Genomic DNA, 17931 nt, shown 5'->3' with positions numbered 1-17931 from the left:
GTGTGGTTTGAAGGACAAGGCAGAGTCCAGGGTTTCTCTGAGGCAGTGGACTTCCTGTAAAGGGAAAAGTGTGATGTCATTTATTGCGATATATAGAACAGGTAAGGGAATTAAGTGGAATAAATGAAAGATGAGCACGGATTTGTTCACATTGAGCTTGAGGAAGTGTAATGAGAAGCAGGATATGGCTAATAGACACTCTGGGATTCTGGACAGACAGAGGTGATGCCTGAGGCAGAGAGTTAGATCTGAATGTCATCAGCGTATATATGGTATTGGAAGTCATGAGACTTTATGAGTTGTCCCACACCAAAGATATGGATGGAGAATAGCAAGGGTTCCAAGATGGAGCCTTGAGGGACACCAACAGAGAAAGGGTGGGATGAAAAGGTGGTATTGGAATTGGAGACACTAAATGTGCAGTTAGAAATTTAGGAGGAAATCCAAGAGAGGGCAAGGTGTTTGATACCAAGGGACGAGAGGATCTCAGAGGATCTCTAGTAGAAGGGAGTGATCGACTGTGTCAAAGGAAGAGGACAAGTCTAGAAGAAGTATAGAGAATTGTCTCTTAGCTTTGTCTGTAAGCATTTCTTAAGTAATTTTGGTTAGGGCAGTTTCACTGGAGTGGTTGGGACAGAAACTAGATTAAAGGTTATCTTAGAGTGAGTTAGATGAGAGGTGAGAGAAAAGTTCAACATGGAAGTGCTGTTTGAGGAGTTTAGAGGTGAAAAAGAAGCAGCAATATGGCATGATAGCTGGATGTAGGGGTTGGGTTAAGGAATGGCTTCCTACAAACAGGTGTGAGTTTGAAAGCAGAAGGGAAGGTACCAGAAGTTAACAATAGGTTAAATAGATGGGTCAGGGCCAGGATCCTGGTCTTGAGGTTGGGGTGGAGGTGGGATGGGGTTCAGTGCACAAGTGGTGAGGTTTATGGATAAGATGAGTAAATTCTTTTTTAGGGATAGTAGTGAGAAAGGTTTGAGGGGAAGGGCATTGGTCTGTTATATGCAGGAGTTCTGGTGGTTGACTAGTAAAGACTTAAATGATTTGGTCGTTAAAATGTGCAGCAAAGTCTTCTGCAGAGATGAAGGCGGTCGGAGGGGCCTTTGATGGGCGAAGGTGGGAGTTGTTTTAAGCTGTGGGATGAAAATGATCTGGAAGTTATGAAGTCATCCTATTTAACAGAGTACATGGTAGTCATATAGGAGAAGAGGTAAGGTTGTGAGGTTAGATAGGAAGCAGGGGCAGGTGAAGATAAGGTCTTATGTATCTTTGTCAGTGTGGTGGCTATGGAGTACCTTTGCCTAAAGGCTACTTTACACACTGCGATATCGGTCCCGATATCGCTAGTGTGGGTACCCGCCCCCATCTGTTGCGCGACACGGGCATATCGCTGCCCGTGCCGCACAACATCGCCCACAGCCGTCACACATTCTTACCTGTCCGGTGACGTCGCTGTGACCGGCGAACCGCCTCCTTTCTAAGGGGGCGGTCCGTGCGGCGTCACAGCGACGTCACTGAAACGTCACTGAACCGCCGCCCAATAGCAGCGAAGGGGCGGAGATGAGCGGGACGTAACATCCCGCCCACCTCCTTCCTTCCGCATAGCGGCCGGGAGGCAGGTAAGGGGAGCTTCCTCGTTCCTGCGGCGTCACACGCAGCGATGTGTGCTGCCGCAGGAACGAGGAACAACCTCGTTACTGCTGCAGTAACGAGATTTGAGAATGGACCCCCGTGTCGCCGATTAGCGATTTTGCACGTTTTTGCAACGATGCAAAATCGCTTATCGATGTCACACGCAACGGCATCGCTAATGCGGGCGGATGTGCGTCACGAATTCCGTGACCCCAACGACTCTGCATTAGCGATATCGTAGCGTGTAAAGCCCGCTTAAGACAAAAGATGAAGCCAGTAAGAGAAGTTTACAAGCTGCCAACTGGTGGGTGTCAGTAGGGATGTTGAAATTATCTATGATGATAGTGGAAATGTTAGCAAAGAGAAAAAGGTACGTTACACGATGCAATATCGGTACCGATATCACTAGCGAGCATACCCGCCCCTGTCGGCTGTGCGACACGGGTAAATCGCTGCCAGTTGTGCACAACATCGCTAACACCCGTCACATGGACTTACCTGCCCTGCAACGTCACTCTGGGCGGCGATCTGCCTCCTTACTAAGGGGGCGAGTCGTTCGGCGTCACAGCGATGTCACACGGCAGCCGTCCAATAGAAGCGGAGGGGCGGAGATGAGCGGGACGTAACCTCTCGCCCACCTCCTTCCTTCCGCATTGGCAGTGGAGGCAGGTAAGGAGATGTTTGTCGCTCCTGCGGTGTCACACATAGTGATGTGTGCTGCCGCAGGAACAAAAAACAACATCGTACCTGTCGCAGCAGCGATATTAAGGAAATGAGCGACGTGTCAACGAGCAACGATTTTTCAAGTTTTTGTGCTCGTTGATTGTCGCTCATTTGTGTTACATGCTGCGATGTCGGTAACGGCGCCGGATGTGCGTCACTACCGTCGTGACCCCGACGATATATCGTTACCGATATCGCAGCATGTAAAGCACCCTAAAGAGTAGAACAATGTGGAGAAGTGGTCATTAAAGGCAGTAACTGGACCCGGGGGTTGGTGGACGTCTAGGGAGAGTGCCTGCTGTGAAAGACAGAATAAAAAAAATCCAGGAAGTCACATTGTATGATTTTTAAATAATTAATTTGTATTTTATTGCATGAAATAAGTATTTGATACAATAGAAAAACACAACTTAATATTTTGCACAGAAACCTTTATTTTCAATTACAGAGGTCAGATGTTTCCTGTAGTTCTTGACCAAGTTTGCACACACTGCAGTAGGGATTTTAGTCCTTTCCTTCATACAGATCTTCTCCAAATCTTTCAGGTTTCGGAGCTGTCACTGGGCAACATTGAGTTTCAGCTCCCTCCAAAGATTTTCTCTTGGTTTCAGGTCTGGAGACTTAAGGCTGCTTTACACCAGACAATCTATCGTGCGATAGATCGTCGGGGTCACGGTTTTTGTGACGCACATCCGGCATCGCTGGCGATGCCGGCCTGTGTGACACCTCCTAGCGACGCAGTATCACTCACAAATCGTGAGTCGTGTACTGGTCGCTAGGTTCCATAATATCGTTTAATTTAGTTGTTCATCGTTTCCGTGGTAGCACACGCCACTCCGTGTGATACCCTGGGAACGATGAACAGCAGCTCACCTGCGTCACGCGGCCGCCGCCGGCTATGTGAAGGGAGGAGGTGGGCGGGATGTTTACGTCCCGCTCATCTCCGCCCCCACCGCTTCCATTGGCCGCCGGCCGTGTGACGTCGCTGTGACGCCAAACATCCCTCCCACTCCAGGAAGTGGACGTTCGCCGCCCACAGCGTGGTCGCACGAGAGGTAAGTACATGTGACGGGGGGTTACCGACTTTGTGCGACACGGGCAGCGATTTGCCCGTGACGCAAAAAGGACGGGAGAGGGTACGATCGATTGTGAAATTGCATAAATCGGTCATATCGTGTAAAGCAGCCTTTACTAGGCCACTCCAGGACCTTTAGGCTATGTGCGCACACTGCAGTGTTCACAAAAAACCTTTTGCCAGAAAAGGCAACAAAAAAAGCATTTTTTGCGCATTTTTTTTTTTGCACTATTTTTCACATGTGTTTTTTTTGTGAAATCAATGGCTGGAAGAGCTAAAAAACGCAGGACAAAAACACACAAAGAATTGACATGCTGCAGTGTTTTTGTGAACCCAAAACTGCCGGCAAAAAAAGAAAAGTGCACATAGAATGTCAGAATTTTCATAGACTTTGCTGGGAGAAGGAAAGACATGCAGTTTTGGGCAACAAACTGCACAAAAAAAGGCGGCAAGATGAGGCAAAAAAGCAGCGTACATACACAGCTATAAATGCTTCTTACGGAGCCACTTTCTTAGTTGCCCTACCTGTGTGTTTCGGATCATTGTCATGCTGAAAGACCCAGCCACAATCCATCTTCAATGCTCTTACAGAGGGAAGGAGGTTGTTGGCCAAAAGTCACGATACATGACCCCAGCCATCCTCCCACTCGATATGGTGAAGTCATCCTGTCGCCTTTGCAGAAAAGCAACTCCAAAGTATAATGTTTCTGTAGCACCCAGGGATATGGGGTACTCGGTTTCGGGCAGTGTATGCCTTGGAAATGTCACAAGGGTGCCCGTTACCCGGTTCCATGCCCTGGGCCCTTTTTGTAATGGGGATATTTACAGGAGATTTGTGAATAGAGTTTATTCATGATGCCACTTGCGGTGTTGCGGCCAACTATAGGGAGCCGCCGCTGCTGAATGTCTCTACCAGGGCTGATGGTATTAGCAGCTAGTATGGTAGTCCCTCCGGAAGTAGGGTATTGCCCCAGCAGGTGTATGGTGTCGTGGGCGTCAGAAGAAGGAGTCCAGACAGGTATTCAGTGCAACTGGTTTACTCACTTTGGAATGTTAAGTGGTTTCCCGAGGCCAGCTGGTTTCGCCTCCAAGTCCCCTTCATCCCAGTACTAGTCTGGTTCACTGGTACCTTCTTCCCCTGCACCTGTCTCTGGTAAGTGAGTCCCCATGGTATAGAACACTTTGGGTCCCCGGTCTGTGCTTTATCCACTTCTGTCCGCCTGATGGTAGCGTGAACCCTGTGGTGTTGGAGTCTCTGGTCCTGTCCCCGGTTCTTCCTTTGCTACTGAGTCTTCGGATTCTTTAGGGTCAGCAAGGTCCTTGATAGTCTCCTTTGCTGTGCAGGTGTTAACAGGTCGGCTTGAAGCTCTTTCCTGTCCTAGCGTCTTGTATCCCATCGGTGCGTAGTTCTGGGATACTCCACCGTACTCCACTGGCAACCACCTCTCCTGGGTACCAGATCACCGTGAACCCGAGTCAGGGTGTTACTTCACTTCTACCTTCACACTTCCACAGTCACTACTCAACTAACTACTCTTCACAGTCTGCCCCTCCCACCTGGTCAACTAGTGGACTGGAGTGGCTCCACCTCTAGGCAGCCATCCATTGATCCCACCCTAGCTGGGTACCATTGTATAGGAGACTGTTGGGGAAAAACTGTGATTACCTGGGTTCTTAGTGTTACCAGCACTGGGGTTCTGGGTCCTTAAGGAGGTAGGCTCTGCATCCTTGTGGGGATTCAGAACCTTGTAGCACCCTGAGGGGTTCAGGGGCATTATATTTCCACCCCTCATGCTTCACAGTTGAGACAGGATTCTTGGGGTTGTACTCATCCTTCCTCTTCATCCAATCACGGCAAGTGGTTGATACCAAAAAGCTCTATATTTGTCTCATCTGACCACATGACCTTCTCCCATGTCTCCTTTGGATCATTCAGATGGTTGTTGGCAAACTTCAAACAGGCCTGAACATATGCTGGCGTGAGCAGGGGGATCTTGTGTGCCCTGCAGGATTTTAATCCATAATGGCATAGTGTTACAAATGGTAATCTTTGATACTGTGATTCCCAGCTGTTTTCATGTCATGGACCAGGTCTTCCCATGTAGTTCTGGGATGATTTCTGACCTTTCCCAAAATCATACTTATCCTATGAGGCAAGATCTTGAATGGAACCCCAGACCGAGTAGGATTGACAGTCACCTTGTGTGTCTTCCATTTTATGATAATTGCATCAATAGTTGTTCCCATCTCACCAAGCTGCTTGCCTATTGTCTTGTAGCCCATCCCAGCCTTGTACAGGTCTACAATTTTGTCCCCAGTGTCCTTAGTCAGCTCTTTGGTCTTGGCCATGGTGGAGAGGTTGGAATGTGATTGATTGTGTGGATAGGTGTCTTTAATACAGGTAACAAGTTCAAACAGGTGCAATTAATACAGGTAAAGAGTTTAGAGTAAGAGGGCTTCTTAAAGGAAAAAGAACAGGTCTAAAAGAGCCACAATTTTTAATGGTTGGTAGGTGATCAAATACTTATTTCATGCAATAAAATGCAAATTGATTATTTAAAAATCATACAATGTAATTCGCTGGATTTTCTTTATTTTGTCTGTCACAGGGGAAGTGTACCTACGGTGCAAATTAGACCTCTCCATTCCTTGTAGGTGGAAAAACTTGCAAAATTGGCAGGATGTCAAATATTTTCCTCACTGTATCTACAGTGCCTACAAGTAGTATTCAACCCCCTGCAGATTTAGCAGGTTTGATAAGATGCAAATAAGTTAGAGTATGCAAACTTCAAACAAGAGCAGGATTTATTAACAGATACATAAATCTTACAAACCAACAAGTTATGTTGCTCAGTTAAATTTTAATAAATTTTCAACATAAAAGTGTGGGTCAATTATTATTCAACCCCTAGGTTTAATATTTTGTGGAATAACCCTTGTTTGCAATTACAGCTAATAATCGTCTTTTATAAGACCTGATCAGGCCGGCACAGGTCTCTGGAGTTATCTTGGCCCACTCCTCCATGCAGATCTTCTCCAAGTTATCTAGGTTCTTTGGGTGTCTCATGTGGACTTTAATCTTGAGCTCCTTCCACAAGTTTTCAATTGGGTTAAGGTCAGGAGACTGACTAGGCCACTGCAACACCTTGATTTTTTCCCTCTTGAACCAGGCCTTGGTTTTCTTGGCTGTGTGCTTTGGGTCGTTGTCTTGTTGGAAGATGAAATGACGACCCATCTTAAGATCCTTGATGGAGGAGCGGAGGTTCTTGGCCAAAATCTCCAAGTAGGTCGTGCTATCCATCTTCCCATGGATGCGGACCAGATGGCCAGGCCCCTTGGCTGAGAAACAGCCCCACAGCATGATGCTGCCACCACCATGCTTGACTGTAGGGATGGTATTCTTGGGGTCGTATTCAGTGCCATCCAGTCTCCAAACGTCACGTGTGTGGTTGGCACCAAAGATCTCGATCTTGGTCTCATCAGACCAGAGAACCTTGAACCAGTCTGTCTCAGAGTCCTCCAAGTGATCATGAGCAAACTGTAGACGAGCTTTGACATGACGCTTTGAAAGTAAAGGTACCTTACGGGCTCGTCTGGAATGGAGACCATTGCGGTGGAGTACGTTACTTATGGTATTGACTGAAAGCAATGTCCCCACTGCCATGAGATCTTCCCGGAGCTCCTTCCTTGTTGTCCTTGGGTTAGCCTTGACTCTTCGGACAAGCCTGGCCTCGGCACGGGTGGAAACTTTCAAAGGCTGTCCAGGACGTGGAAGGCTAACAGTGGTTCCATAAGCCTTCCACTTCCGGATGTTGCTCCCAACAGTGGAGACAGGTAGGCCCAACTCCTTGGAAAGGGTTTTGTACCCCTTGCCAGCCTTGTGACCCTCCACAATCTTGTCTCTGATGGCCTTGGAATGCTCCTTTGTCTTTCCCATGTTGACCAAGTATGAGTGCTGTTCACAAGTTTGGGGAGGGTCTTAGTTAGTCAGAAAAAGCTGGAAAAAGAGATAATTAATCCAAACATGTGAAGCTTATTGTTCTTTGTGCCTGAAATACTTCTTAATACTTTAGGGGAACCAAACAGAATTCTGGTGGTTTGAGGGGTTGAATAATAAATGACCCTCTGAATAAACTTTTCACAATTTAAAAATAAAAAAAATAAAGAAATAACATTCTTTTTTGCTGCAGTGCATTTCACACTTCCAGGCTGATCTACAGTAAAAATGTCACAATGCCAAGTTAATTCCGAATGTGTAAACCTGCTAAATCTGCAGGGGGTTGAATACTACTTGTAGGCACTGTATATCATTTATCCACCTGATGAAGATAGCTTGCCTATTGCAACGCGTTGTAGTTTTCAAGACAATAAAGGTTTTTAAAGATTGAAGAAATCCTCATTCCTAGTGCTCCGTTGGACTGGACCGGTTGTTATTTCCAGCTTTCAATACTATATCATTATAGTGGGAACGGTTGTGCTCTGCTGGGTGTTCGATGACAATGTTCTGCTCCTATAGTGGATAGGACAAAGAAAGGTTTAGCTGTCGTGTGGACACAGATTTCAAAGAGTTGTCCATCACTTTCTAAACTTTTCTTAACATCGCCAAATGAGAATGAAATGGTAAATGGGTGTGGCTGTGGTTAAGCGCATGGCCAAAAAGTTGCCGCTAACCAGTGCCACTTATCCTATCTCTCTTTCTCTTCTTCAAATATTATGGCGTATGGCAAATCTACCATGTCTCTATATTCTGAGCTCTGTATAACCCCGCTTTACCAGTAATTTGCGTGTGAACAACTCCTTGTGAACATACTCATACACATGCAATTTGCAGATTTTCATGTTGTATTTTGGTGTGGTCTTTCTAAAATCAATGAGTATAGTTAGTACTTAACAAATGGGTATTTATACTTTGTAGAATCATGGCACTATAATTTATCATGTGGAAACAAGACCTGCCGGTCGGTGCAAGGAGAAAGAAGAACTGGAGTGCTTTGTGAAATGCTTAATTCCTAATCCTTCCATCTGCTCTTTGCTATCCTCATTGAAGAAAATAACAAGTGACGTGAAAGTAATCAAGGATCTAACATGTGAGTAAGGTCATTACTTTTGTAAAAAAAAATCTAGGGTAGCAATTTGGCAGTTCTAAAATGTTCATTTGATATTCAATATATAGATGGCTCCTAAGTAGCTCCTGTTTGCTAATTATTTTTGAGACGATTAGACATAAACAACACTCGGCTAACATTAATCTTCAACAACATCAAAATGAAAGTACAACATCTTTATTGGTTAAGTACAAGTACATCTCAATAAATTGGAATATCATCAAAAAGTTAATTTATTTCAGTAATTCAGTACAAATATGAAAATGTATATAATATATAGAGTCATTACACACAGAGTGATCTATTTCAAGTGTTTATTTCTGTTACTGTTGATGATTATGGCTTACAACCAATGAAAACCCAAAAGTTATTATCTCAGAAAATTAGAACCAACTGAAAAAATTATTTTAAACTCAGAAATGTTGGCCTACTGAAAAGTCTGTACAGTAAATGCACTCAATACTTGGTCGGGGCTCCTTTTGCATGAATTGCTGCATCAAAGCGGCGTACCATCGAGGCAATCAGCCTGTGGCACTGCTGACGTGTTATGGAAGCCTAGGTTGCTTTGATAGCAGCCTTCAGCTCATCTGCATTGCTGGGTCTGATGTCCTTCATCTTCCTCTTGACAATTCCTCATAGATTCTCTATGGAGTTTAGGTCAGGCAAGTTTGCAGGCTAATCAAGCACAGTGATAATGTGGTTATTAAACCAGGTATGGTTACTTTTGGCAGTGTGGACAGGTGCCAAGTCCTGCTGGAAAATGAAATTTCCATGAGGGAAGCATGAAGTGCTGTCAAATTTCCTGGTAGATGGCTGCGCTGACTTTGGCCTTGATAACCTTGGACCTGTGGATGACTGGATGAAAGTCATATTCAGTGATGAATCACAAATCTGCATTGGGCAAGGTGATGATGCTGGAACTTTTGTTTGGTGTCGTTCCAATGAGATTTATAAAGATGACTGTCTGAAGAGAACATGTAAATTTCTACAGTCATTGATGATATGGGGCTGCATGTCAGGTAAAGGCACTGAGGATATGGCTGCCATTATATCTACAATAAATGCCCAAGTTTACATTGAAATTTTCGACACTTTTCTTATCCCAACAATTGAAAGGATGTTTGGGGATGATGAAATCATTTATCAAGATGATAATACATCCTGCTATAAAGCAAAAGCTGTGAAAACATTCATTGAAAGAAGACACATAAGGTCTATGACATGGCCTGCAAATAGTCTGGATCTCAATCCAATTGAAAATCTTTGGTGGAAGTTGAAGAAAATGGTCCATGACAAGGCTCCAACCTGCAAAGCTGATCTGGCCACAGCAATCAGGGAAAGTTGGAGCCAGATTGATGAAGAGTACTGTTTGTCACTCATTAAGTCCATGCCTTAGAGACTCAAGCTGTTATAAAAGCCAGAGGTGGTGCAACAAAATACTAGTGATGTATTGGAGTGTTCTTTTGTTTGTTTGTTTTTCATGATTCCATAATTTTTTCCCCCCTGTTTTGGTCTTGAAAAGTAACCGTTACTGGCTAGCACATCATGTTTTCATGATTTTTTTTAGTGTTTCTGAAAGCCAGAAAGTTGCCATTTGAAATGACTTTAGTTTTGTGCCATGTCTGTGATCTGCTTTTTTAAATAAAAGTAAACAACTGAATGAACATCCTCAGAGCCAGGTGATTCCATCATTTTTGCCAGGGGTTGTATGCTTGGTAAAGCACTCTGTGAACAGATACTTTCTTTGACCTTTTGTGGCTTATCCTACTTGTGGAGTGTGTCAATGACTACTGAACCAGACTAAGGGACCATTTTAAATGCTTAGGAAGTCTTTGCAGGTGTTTTGTGGTAATTACTCTAAATTTCTAAGATAATGACTTTTGGGTTTTTATTGACTGTAAGCCATAATCATCAACACTAACAGAAATAAAAACTTGAAATAGATCACTCTGTGTGTAATGACTCTATATAATGTGTTTCCTTTTTGTATTGAATTACTGAAATAAATTAACTTTTGATGATATTTTATTTTATTGAGACGCACTTGTAGGTCTGATCAAGTGAACTGATGAACCAAAACCAGTTTATCCATTCTACATCTGGCAATATCTACTTCAAAGGCTTGTTTACCTATTTGGTATATATTTTTTTTTATTTACATGTATGTATTTTAGGTTAAAAGTATTTCTTGTATTAAAACCTTAGCACCGTTTGCCTTTTATGGACTCTATGTAGCACTGTCTATTCTTTGCTGCAGAATGTGTTAACTGAGAATTAGAGATGAGCGGATCAAACTATAGAGGATCGACTTTGAGTCACATTTCCTGAAATGAGCAAGTCCCTGCAAAATTTGAACACTCAGCAATTTGATATAAGGAATCATCCAGGAAAGAAAAAGTGCCAGTAGCCATTTCACACAGTGCTTATGATACAGAGAGTTGGCTAATGGCTACAGATGTGGCTAAGTAGGCTTCCATATAATGTCCTGTAAATATCACATCACATGGTCTAACACAGCCAATCAAGGTAGGGCTCTCACAGCCAGTATAAAAGATGGAGGGCTGCCAAGTTTGCCATTTTGTTATTTGTACAGTATGGAGACATTAAGTCAGAGCACAGAGCTCATCCTACATAGGGATGTCATTAATCTGCCACTCCACTGAGTAAGCTAATGGTTCCAGATGTGGCTAAGTAGGCTTCCACATAGTACCCTGCAGATATCACATCACATGGTCTGATGCAGCCAATCAAGGGGGGTCTCACAGCCAGAATAAAAAATTGAGGCATTCCAAGAGTGCTATTTTAAGCTTGTACAGTATAAGTACTATGTCAGCGCGCCCAGATCTTTCTACATAGGGATTTAACCAATTCTCCACTCACTGAGTGACAGCTCATGGGTACAATAGGGCATGCTAACTATCCTTATGTTTTTCGGCATTGACCAGCAGTTAATCATGCTGGGCCTGCTTGGCTTCCTCCAGGTGTCAACAGTTCTGGGTGATTGCCTGGCTATTTAGCTGGCTGCTGGTGGTCAGACCATTGCCAGTTGTAGTGTCATGAGTCATGACTCGATTTGAAGATTCAATTTGGTGATTAGAGATGGGCGATCCTGCCAAGGATCAGATTGGTTAAGGATTGCCAATGCCAGCTGAGATCGCGATCGGATCAACGAACCTAGCCGATACGATCAGCGATCCTAGCTGAACCCATTAATTTCAATTGGAGGCAAAAGTGATGTGTTAGAAAATGGTATAGGGGGCTGTAAAAGAAAGAAAATAAAAAAGGGTGAAAGCAGCACATACTTATTGTGTCCCCGCAGCTGCAGCGCTACTTCCGGGTCCGACAATTATCACTAATGCATATTCACTGCTTTCCCCTTCCAGTGGCATCTCTGATTGGCTGCAGTTGGACCAAACCCCTACCCTCTGAGATTGCATTTGTGATTGGTTGGAATTGCAAACACTGTCTTTGTCCTTATACAGGTGATAAATAATAAAACAATTGGTGTAGGATCCCCCTGTATTGATACCAGCACAGATAAAGCATATGGCTACGGGCTGCAGCCCCCAGCCATATGTTTATCTTGGCTGTGTATCAAAACAAGAGGAAATGCTTTTTTTAATTATTTAAATGAATTATTTTAAAAAAATTATTTAAAAAAAATATTGTGCGGGTCTCCCAAATTTTGATACCCAGCAAAGATAACGCCTGACAGCTGAGGCCTGGTATTGTCAGAGTAAGGAGACCAGTGCTTATTGGGAGCCTCCCAGCCTAAAAAATTGCCGTATCCATTAGATGTGACAGTCCTAGCACTTTACCCGACTCTTCCCGATTGCCCTGGTGCAGTGGCAATCAGGGTAATAAGGGGTTAATGTCAGTTCACAGCTGCCACTAAGCCATAGATTAGTAATGAGAGGCATCTAGGAGACACCCCCATTAATAATCTGTAAGTAAAAGTAAATAAACATAAATGCTGAAAAATGCTTTATTTGAAATAAAAGACAAAAATCACCCTCTTTCACCACTTTATTAACCCCAAAACACTCAGGGCCGACGTAATCCACATGAGGTCCTGTGACGGTTCCAACTCTGCTACATTACTTAAGGCACAGTGCGCGATCATGGAACATGACCGAACGCTGTGAGGTTCAGGCAAAGACTGAGCCACATCGTTGAGCGGTGATTTCACTCCAATTATTTGTGGTCACAGCTGGATGTTCGCACAGCTCTCCACCTGTGATCGCAGGTAACCTGGCCTCAAGTGACCTCAATGAACTCCTACTAAGTTCACATACCTGCATCTCCAAGCAGAAAACTGTGTTGTTTTAGCCAAGAGATGCAGATTAGGAGATAACATTTTTACACCATATTTCTGCATTCAATATACACCTACTGGCAAAAAAACAAACAAAAGGCATCAATACTGCATGCGGTATGATGCAGTAGTGATGCGATTTTTTTTTTTTTTTGCCAGGTGTAGATTGGGTGCAGGAATATGGTGTAAAAATGTCAGCACCATATCTGCACCTCTTGGCAAAAAAATGCACAAAAACGGTATTTGATGCTGGTTTGGTACAGTTTGTTTTTTTCCAAGAGGTACAAATTTGGTGCTGAAATGTCTGTACCAGATTTCAGCACCAAATTTGCACCTCCTGGAAGAAAACTGTACCGAAACGGTGTCAGAAACTGTTTTTGTGCATTTTTTTGTCAAGAGATGCAGATTTGGTGCTGAAATTTTTACACCATATTCCTGCATCCTGTCTGCACCTCCAGACAAAATAAATCGCATAACTACCACATCATACCACATTCAGATGTGATGTAGTTTTTTTGCAGGAGGTGTAGATTGGGTGCAGAAATATGGTGTAAAAATGTTTGCACCAAATATGCATCTCTTGGCAAAAAAACCCCTAGTTTTCTGCCAGGAGATGCAGGTTTGTGAACTCATTGCAGTTTAAAACGCTGCGGAAACGCATGAAAAAACGCAACGTGCGCACATGGCCTTAGTCAGGAGCATAAAGAGGCACATGACTCAGGCATCTCCAACATTAAGGTAATCAAAGAAAGGCGAAAGGCACTCACCAAAGCTGCTGTGTAATCAGTGCTTTATTCCCGCATCGGGTTACAGAGTGAAGGCAGTGATGAAGAGGGTGCATGAGGCACGTCGGATGACGGCCGCTTCGCATATATCTACGACGCTTTCATGAGTCCACATGATGTTGTTATTATTTTTCATAATTTTTTGGTAATTTTCTATGAACAAAAAAAAATATTACTTTTATTTTCCCTCCTGTATCATCTGCCTGGGGGTTCAGAAACGGCAGTGATACAGGTCATGTGTTTGATTCCCTGGGAGATCAGATCACAAGAAAAGAAGAGAATTGTTTATTTTATTAAATGTAAGTGTGTGCAGGGTGGTAATGCTGAACCCTCCCCCCCATGGGAGGGAGCCACCGAGTTACAAAGACTTTGCACACAGAGAGTGAGTGGAAGTCAGGACAAAGGCCCGACCTGCCGTGACAGCGGGGCTGCCCTTCAAATCGGGACAGTCTTGCTGAAATAGGGAATGTTAAGAGCTATGATATCTATTCATATTCTCGCTTTAATATTTAGATTATTATTCACAGACTGAATATCTCTCGCATTTTCAATGTTTTTAAACACTAGTGCAGCAGTAGAGCATGATACAATTTTGGCTTTTTCTGTCCCTTTGTGGAATGAGCTGTGCACTGGTACCTACGGCATATCCCCACACTGTAAAATGGGGGTCGTGCTGCTCGGCCAACCCCCATCTTGTATACAAGCTGTTATGAGAAGCCTAACTGGCCAACCTTGGTGTCATTAACCTGTTTTGTGACCATTCAGCAGTTTGTAAAATAACGCTGGGCAATATTTTTGTCTGCGGCAAATGATTTCAAATTGAATCGCAAACTATTTAAATTCACGTGGACCACTCATATTTTATTTTCCACCGATTGATATGATCATATATATTTATGACCCTAGACCACATCAAAGTTCACTATGCAGGGAAACCAGAAGCCTGTAAAAGCTAAAGGCTGACAATTGTTTATTGAAATTAATATGGAAAATGATTTCTATTTTCAAATACAAGCCTTTAAGTAAAAAGAAAAAAAGCTGGACAACTTTTTAATACATAATCTATCACCTTCAACTTTATATCGTTTGTATTTTTACAATGTCATGTATTATTTGGGAAAATGTTGATTAATGATGATAATTGTATATTTGAGATTCTTCTTGTGACTCAAGAGTATGTTTTATTATGTCATTCAAGCAGCATTTTCTTTTCCAAGAAAAGTCCAAGACTTGGACATGTGCCAGCACCTTTCTATGAAATTTGAGCCACATTTTAACAGAGATCATCCAGTAAGTATTACTAAATAGGGTACCGTAATTAAAAATGGCTGTTGATTTTCATATATCCTTCTACTACATATAAGTAGGTATACATAAAAAAACAATTGTCAAAAAGTTGGAATGCTGTCTAATATTTAAGAAAGCAAGAATGCAATGTTTTCTAATCTCTTGTAGCCATATTTTATTCATAATATAGATCACATATCAGAAGATGAAAGTTAGACATTTCTCCCATTTTATGTGAAAACGTTAAAGGAGTTGTCCGACATAAACTCCAAAAAAAAAATTAAGTTTATCTGTGCTGTATTGTCATATAAAACACCCCCTACATTATTTTTTTGTTTTCTAACTTTTGTTTCTCTTGATTTTTCACTTTATTCTCCGCAGCTCTTTGTTTACATTCAGCACAACCTAACTGACATGTTTGATTGCCAAACCCACAGTCACAGCTGGCACCGCCCCCGGCCTCAGTGTCCAGTCCCGCCCTCTGCCCGCCCTCTGCACACACATTCCCTGTCAGTATTCTCTGCCCCAGCACCTGAGAGATAAATGAATACTATGTAATGAAAATTATATATAGCCCCTAATGTGAGTCTATAGGACACACACACACACACACACACACACACACACCCCTAGAGTTATATAATATACATAATCCACCCTCATGCACTCCCTTCTCTCCCACTGCACTGTCTCCTCTGCCCCCCAGCACTCCCGTCTCTCACCCCCATGAAGTCTCGTCTCTGCCCCCTGCTGTGTCACCCATGAACTATCTTCTCTGCCCCCCACTCTGTCAGCCGTGCACGCTCTTCTCTGCCCCCTGCTCGCTCTCCCTTCTCACCCATGCAGCATGCTGTCTCTTCTCCGTGCTGTTGTAGTGGGTGGGCAGACCCCTACAAAAGAAACATCATCCGGAAATGTTAAAGTTGTTTTAATAAAAGTGTTTTACTGATATTGTATTGTATTGTGTTAGGGCACCCCCTAGTGGCCGGGTGGGACGGCTGTCGCCACAGGGAAAGAGGAGGAGCCGGCAGAAGCCAGGGGAAGATAAAAAGTGTGTGTAGGGTAGAAAGTGCAGTTGGGCCCGGGAGGAGCGAGTGAACAACAAGGGGGCAGAGTGTGGGAGCTGATTTGATCGGGGACGCCGGAGAAGACAGGAGGAGACGATACCTTAGCAAGTGAAGCAGCCGGTGTGGGTCCGGCTTGTGGGTAGCTGTTAGTGGGAGCCCGGCGAAGTGGAGTAACCGGTCACACCCCACCAGAGGGAGCGTCAGGGCAGGTTGTCCCCCAGCTCAAGCAAGTGTACCCGGTATTCATAACTGCACTGTTTCTGGAGGAGAAGAAGTGTGAAAATAAAACATGTCGTTTATTTGCATTGAACCCTGCTTGAAGCGTGTTTTTGCGCCGGATGATCGTTGCACCACCACACTCTGCCCCACCGAGTCATCTCCCGACCTTCATGTAGTGATGGAGTCAGGGGAGAGCCTTGAATTTACAAAGGCCACGACTACAAGGCCGGAGGCCCCCCTGGCCCATCATTACACTGTGATGATTGCAGTGTTCTTACAGCTGAGCTATACAGAGCTCAGTGCTGTTGTTCGCTGGTGTCAGGTGACATCCCTGCTTCTGACTGTATTCAGAAGCGAGGAGCACGGGAGGCTGCATTCATCACAGAGCGAGGAGAGAGACAGCGCACAGGGGAGGGGGGTCACAGTTACCCGGCACCATATAACATAATGAGCTGAGGACACCATCGGGCAAACAGCACTGATGGTGATCTAGATACAGAGGGCAACCCTGTGTTTGTCCAGCACATACAGGACACAGATAGCAGCAGCGCATTGGGAGGGGGCTGGGGATCATCGCACTGTACAGCCAAGCAGGGCGGCAACAAGCTGTTCCCAGATTTGCATGTCAACATGGTCCTGCCCATGTTGACATGAAATGACCGGAAGTAGCAAAATCACAGCAGGAGCAGTCACATGACCCCTTTGAGCCTGGGGAGAGGGGCTGACAGCAGGGCAGGTAAGTGGTCACTATCTACTTACCTGCCCCAATGTAGCCCAATCATGTGAGATGAAGTCCAGCGCAGGAAAGAAGACTTGGAGTGGGTGAGCTGAATTCTTTTGTCATTCATTAATGTAGCCCAATAGTGTAAATAATAAAAAAAAGCAAAATAAGCCAGATAACCCCTTTAAGACATTTAGAAACTGATGGAAGCAACAGATCTGTATATATAATATAGTTTTGGGATAATTCTTGGACAATGACCAAATCTTTGTGATTTGGACTCTGCTTGCCACTATTTTTTATATAAAATGAAACAATTGAGATGCAATTGAAATGTATATCTCTAAATGTAGTGCCCCTGAAGCCATCAGGAGCTACACGGTACTGCATCCTGTCATAGATGCAGGGCCTACCCCCAGGAACTCAGAAGACCAGTTCCGGTAACAGCAAAACACATTATAATCCCTGTTTTCCCCCATTTCCAAAGACTGGTGAAAGACTAGGGTTGGACCCAGTGGATGGCCACCTAGGGGTGGAGCCGATCCAGTCCACTAGACGACAACCAGGTGGTGGGGTAAGACAATCAGTCAGTTAGAGTTAGTAAGTCGGAGAAGAGTTGGACGTAACCGCACTGATAGGAGAGTGTATCGTTGACCTGAGAGCCCAGGTGTGTGGTTGCCAGTGGAGTACGGTGGAGTACTCCCGGAACCATATCACCAACAAGATAAAGAATCCTAGGTCAGGCAAACGCTCCAGGCAGACCTGATAAAATCTGCACAGTGAGGGGACCATCCAGGACCTCACTGGCCGTAAAGTTCGGGATACAATAGCAACGGGAAAACCGTGGAACAGGATCAGAGAAACCGACCCCACAGGGTTCAAGCTACCTGTTATACGGACTGTGACTAAGAGTCTACCAGGGGGGACCCCCAGACGCTCCAAGTCACGGGGACCCACCAACTAGAGACAGGTGCAGGGGAAGGAAGCCACCAGGTCACC

At 44.2% G+C, this 17931-nt stretch overlaps 1 protein-coding gene across 1 annotated transcript in view; it reads left to right on the top strand.

Annotated features, from left to right (window-relative positions):
* The window catches only part of LOC142301400 (tyrosine 3-monooxygenase-like), a 207858-nt gene that overhangs the window by 9126 nt on the left and 180801 nt on the right, over positions 1-17931 (top strand). Inside the window, exons 2-3 of the mRNA XM_075342399.1 lie at positions 8349-8520; positions 14840-14928. Of these exons, the coding sequence (XP_075198514.1) occupies positions 8349-8520; positions 14840-14928 (261 nt within the window). The remainder of the gene's footprint in view (positions 1-8348; positions 8521-14839; positions 14929-17931) is intronic.

Source organism: Anomaloglossus baeobatrachus, chromosome 4, assembly GCF_048569485.1.
Source record: "Anomaloglossus baeobatrachus isolate aAnoBae1 chromosome 4, aAnoBae1.hap1, whole genome shotgun sequence".
Classification (NCBI taxonomy): Eukaryota; Metazoa; Chordata; class Amphibia; order Anura; family Aromobatidae; genus Anomaloglossus; species Anomaloglossus baeobatrachus.
This window is presented reverse-complemented; position numbering and strand designations above follow the sequence as displayed.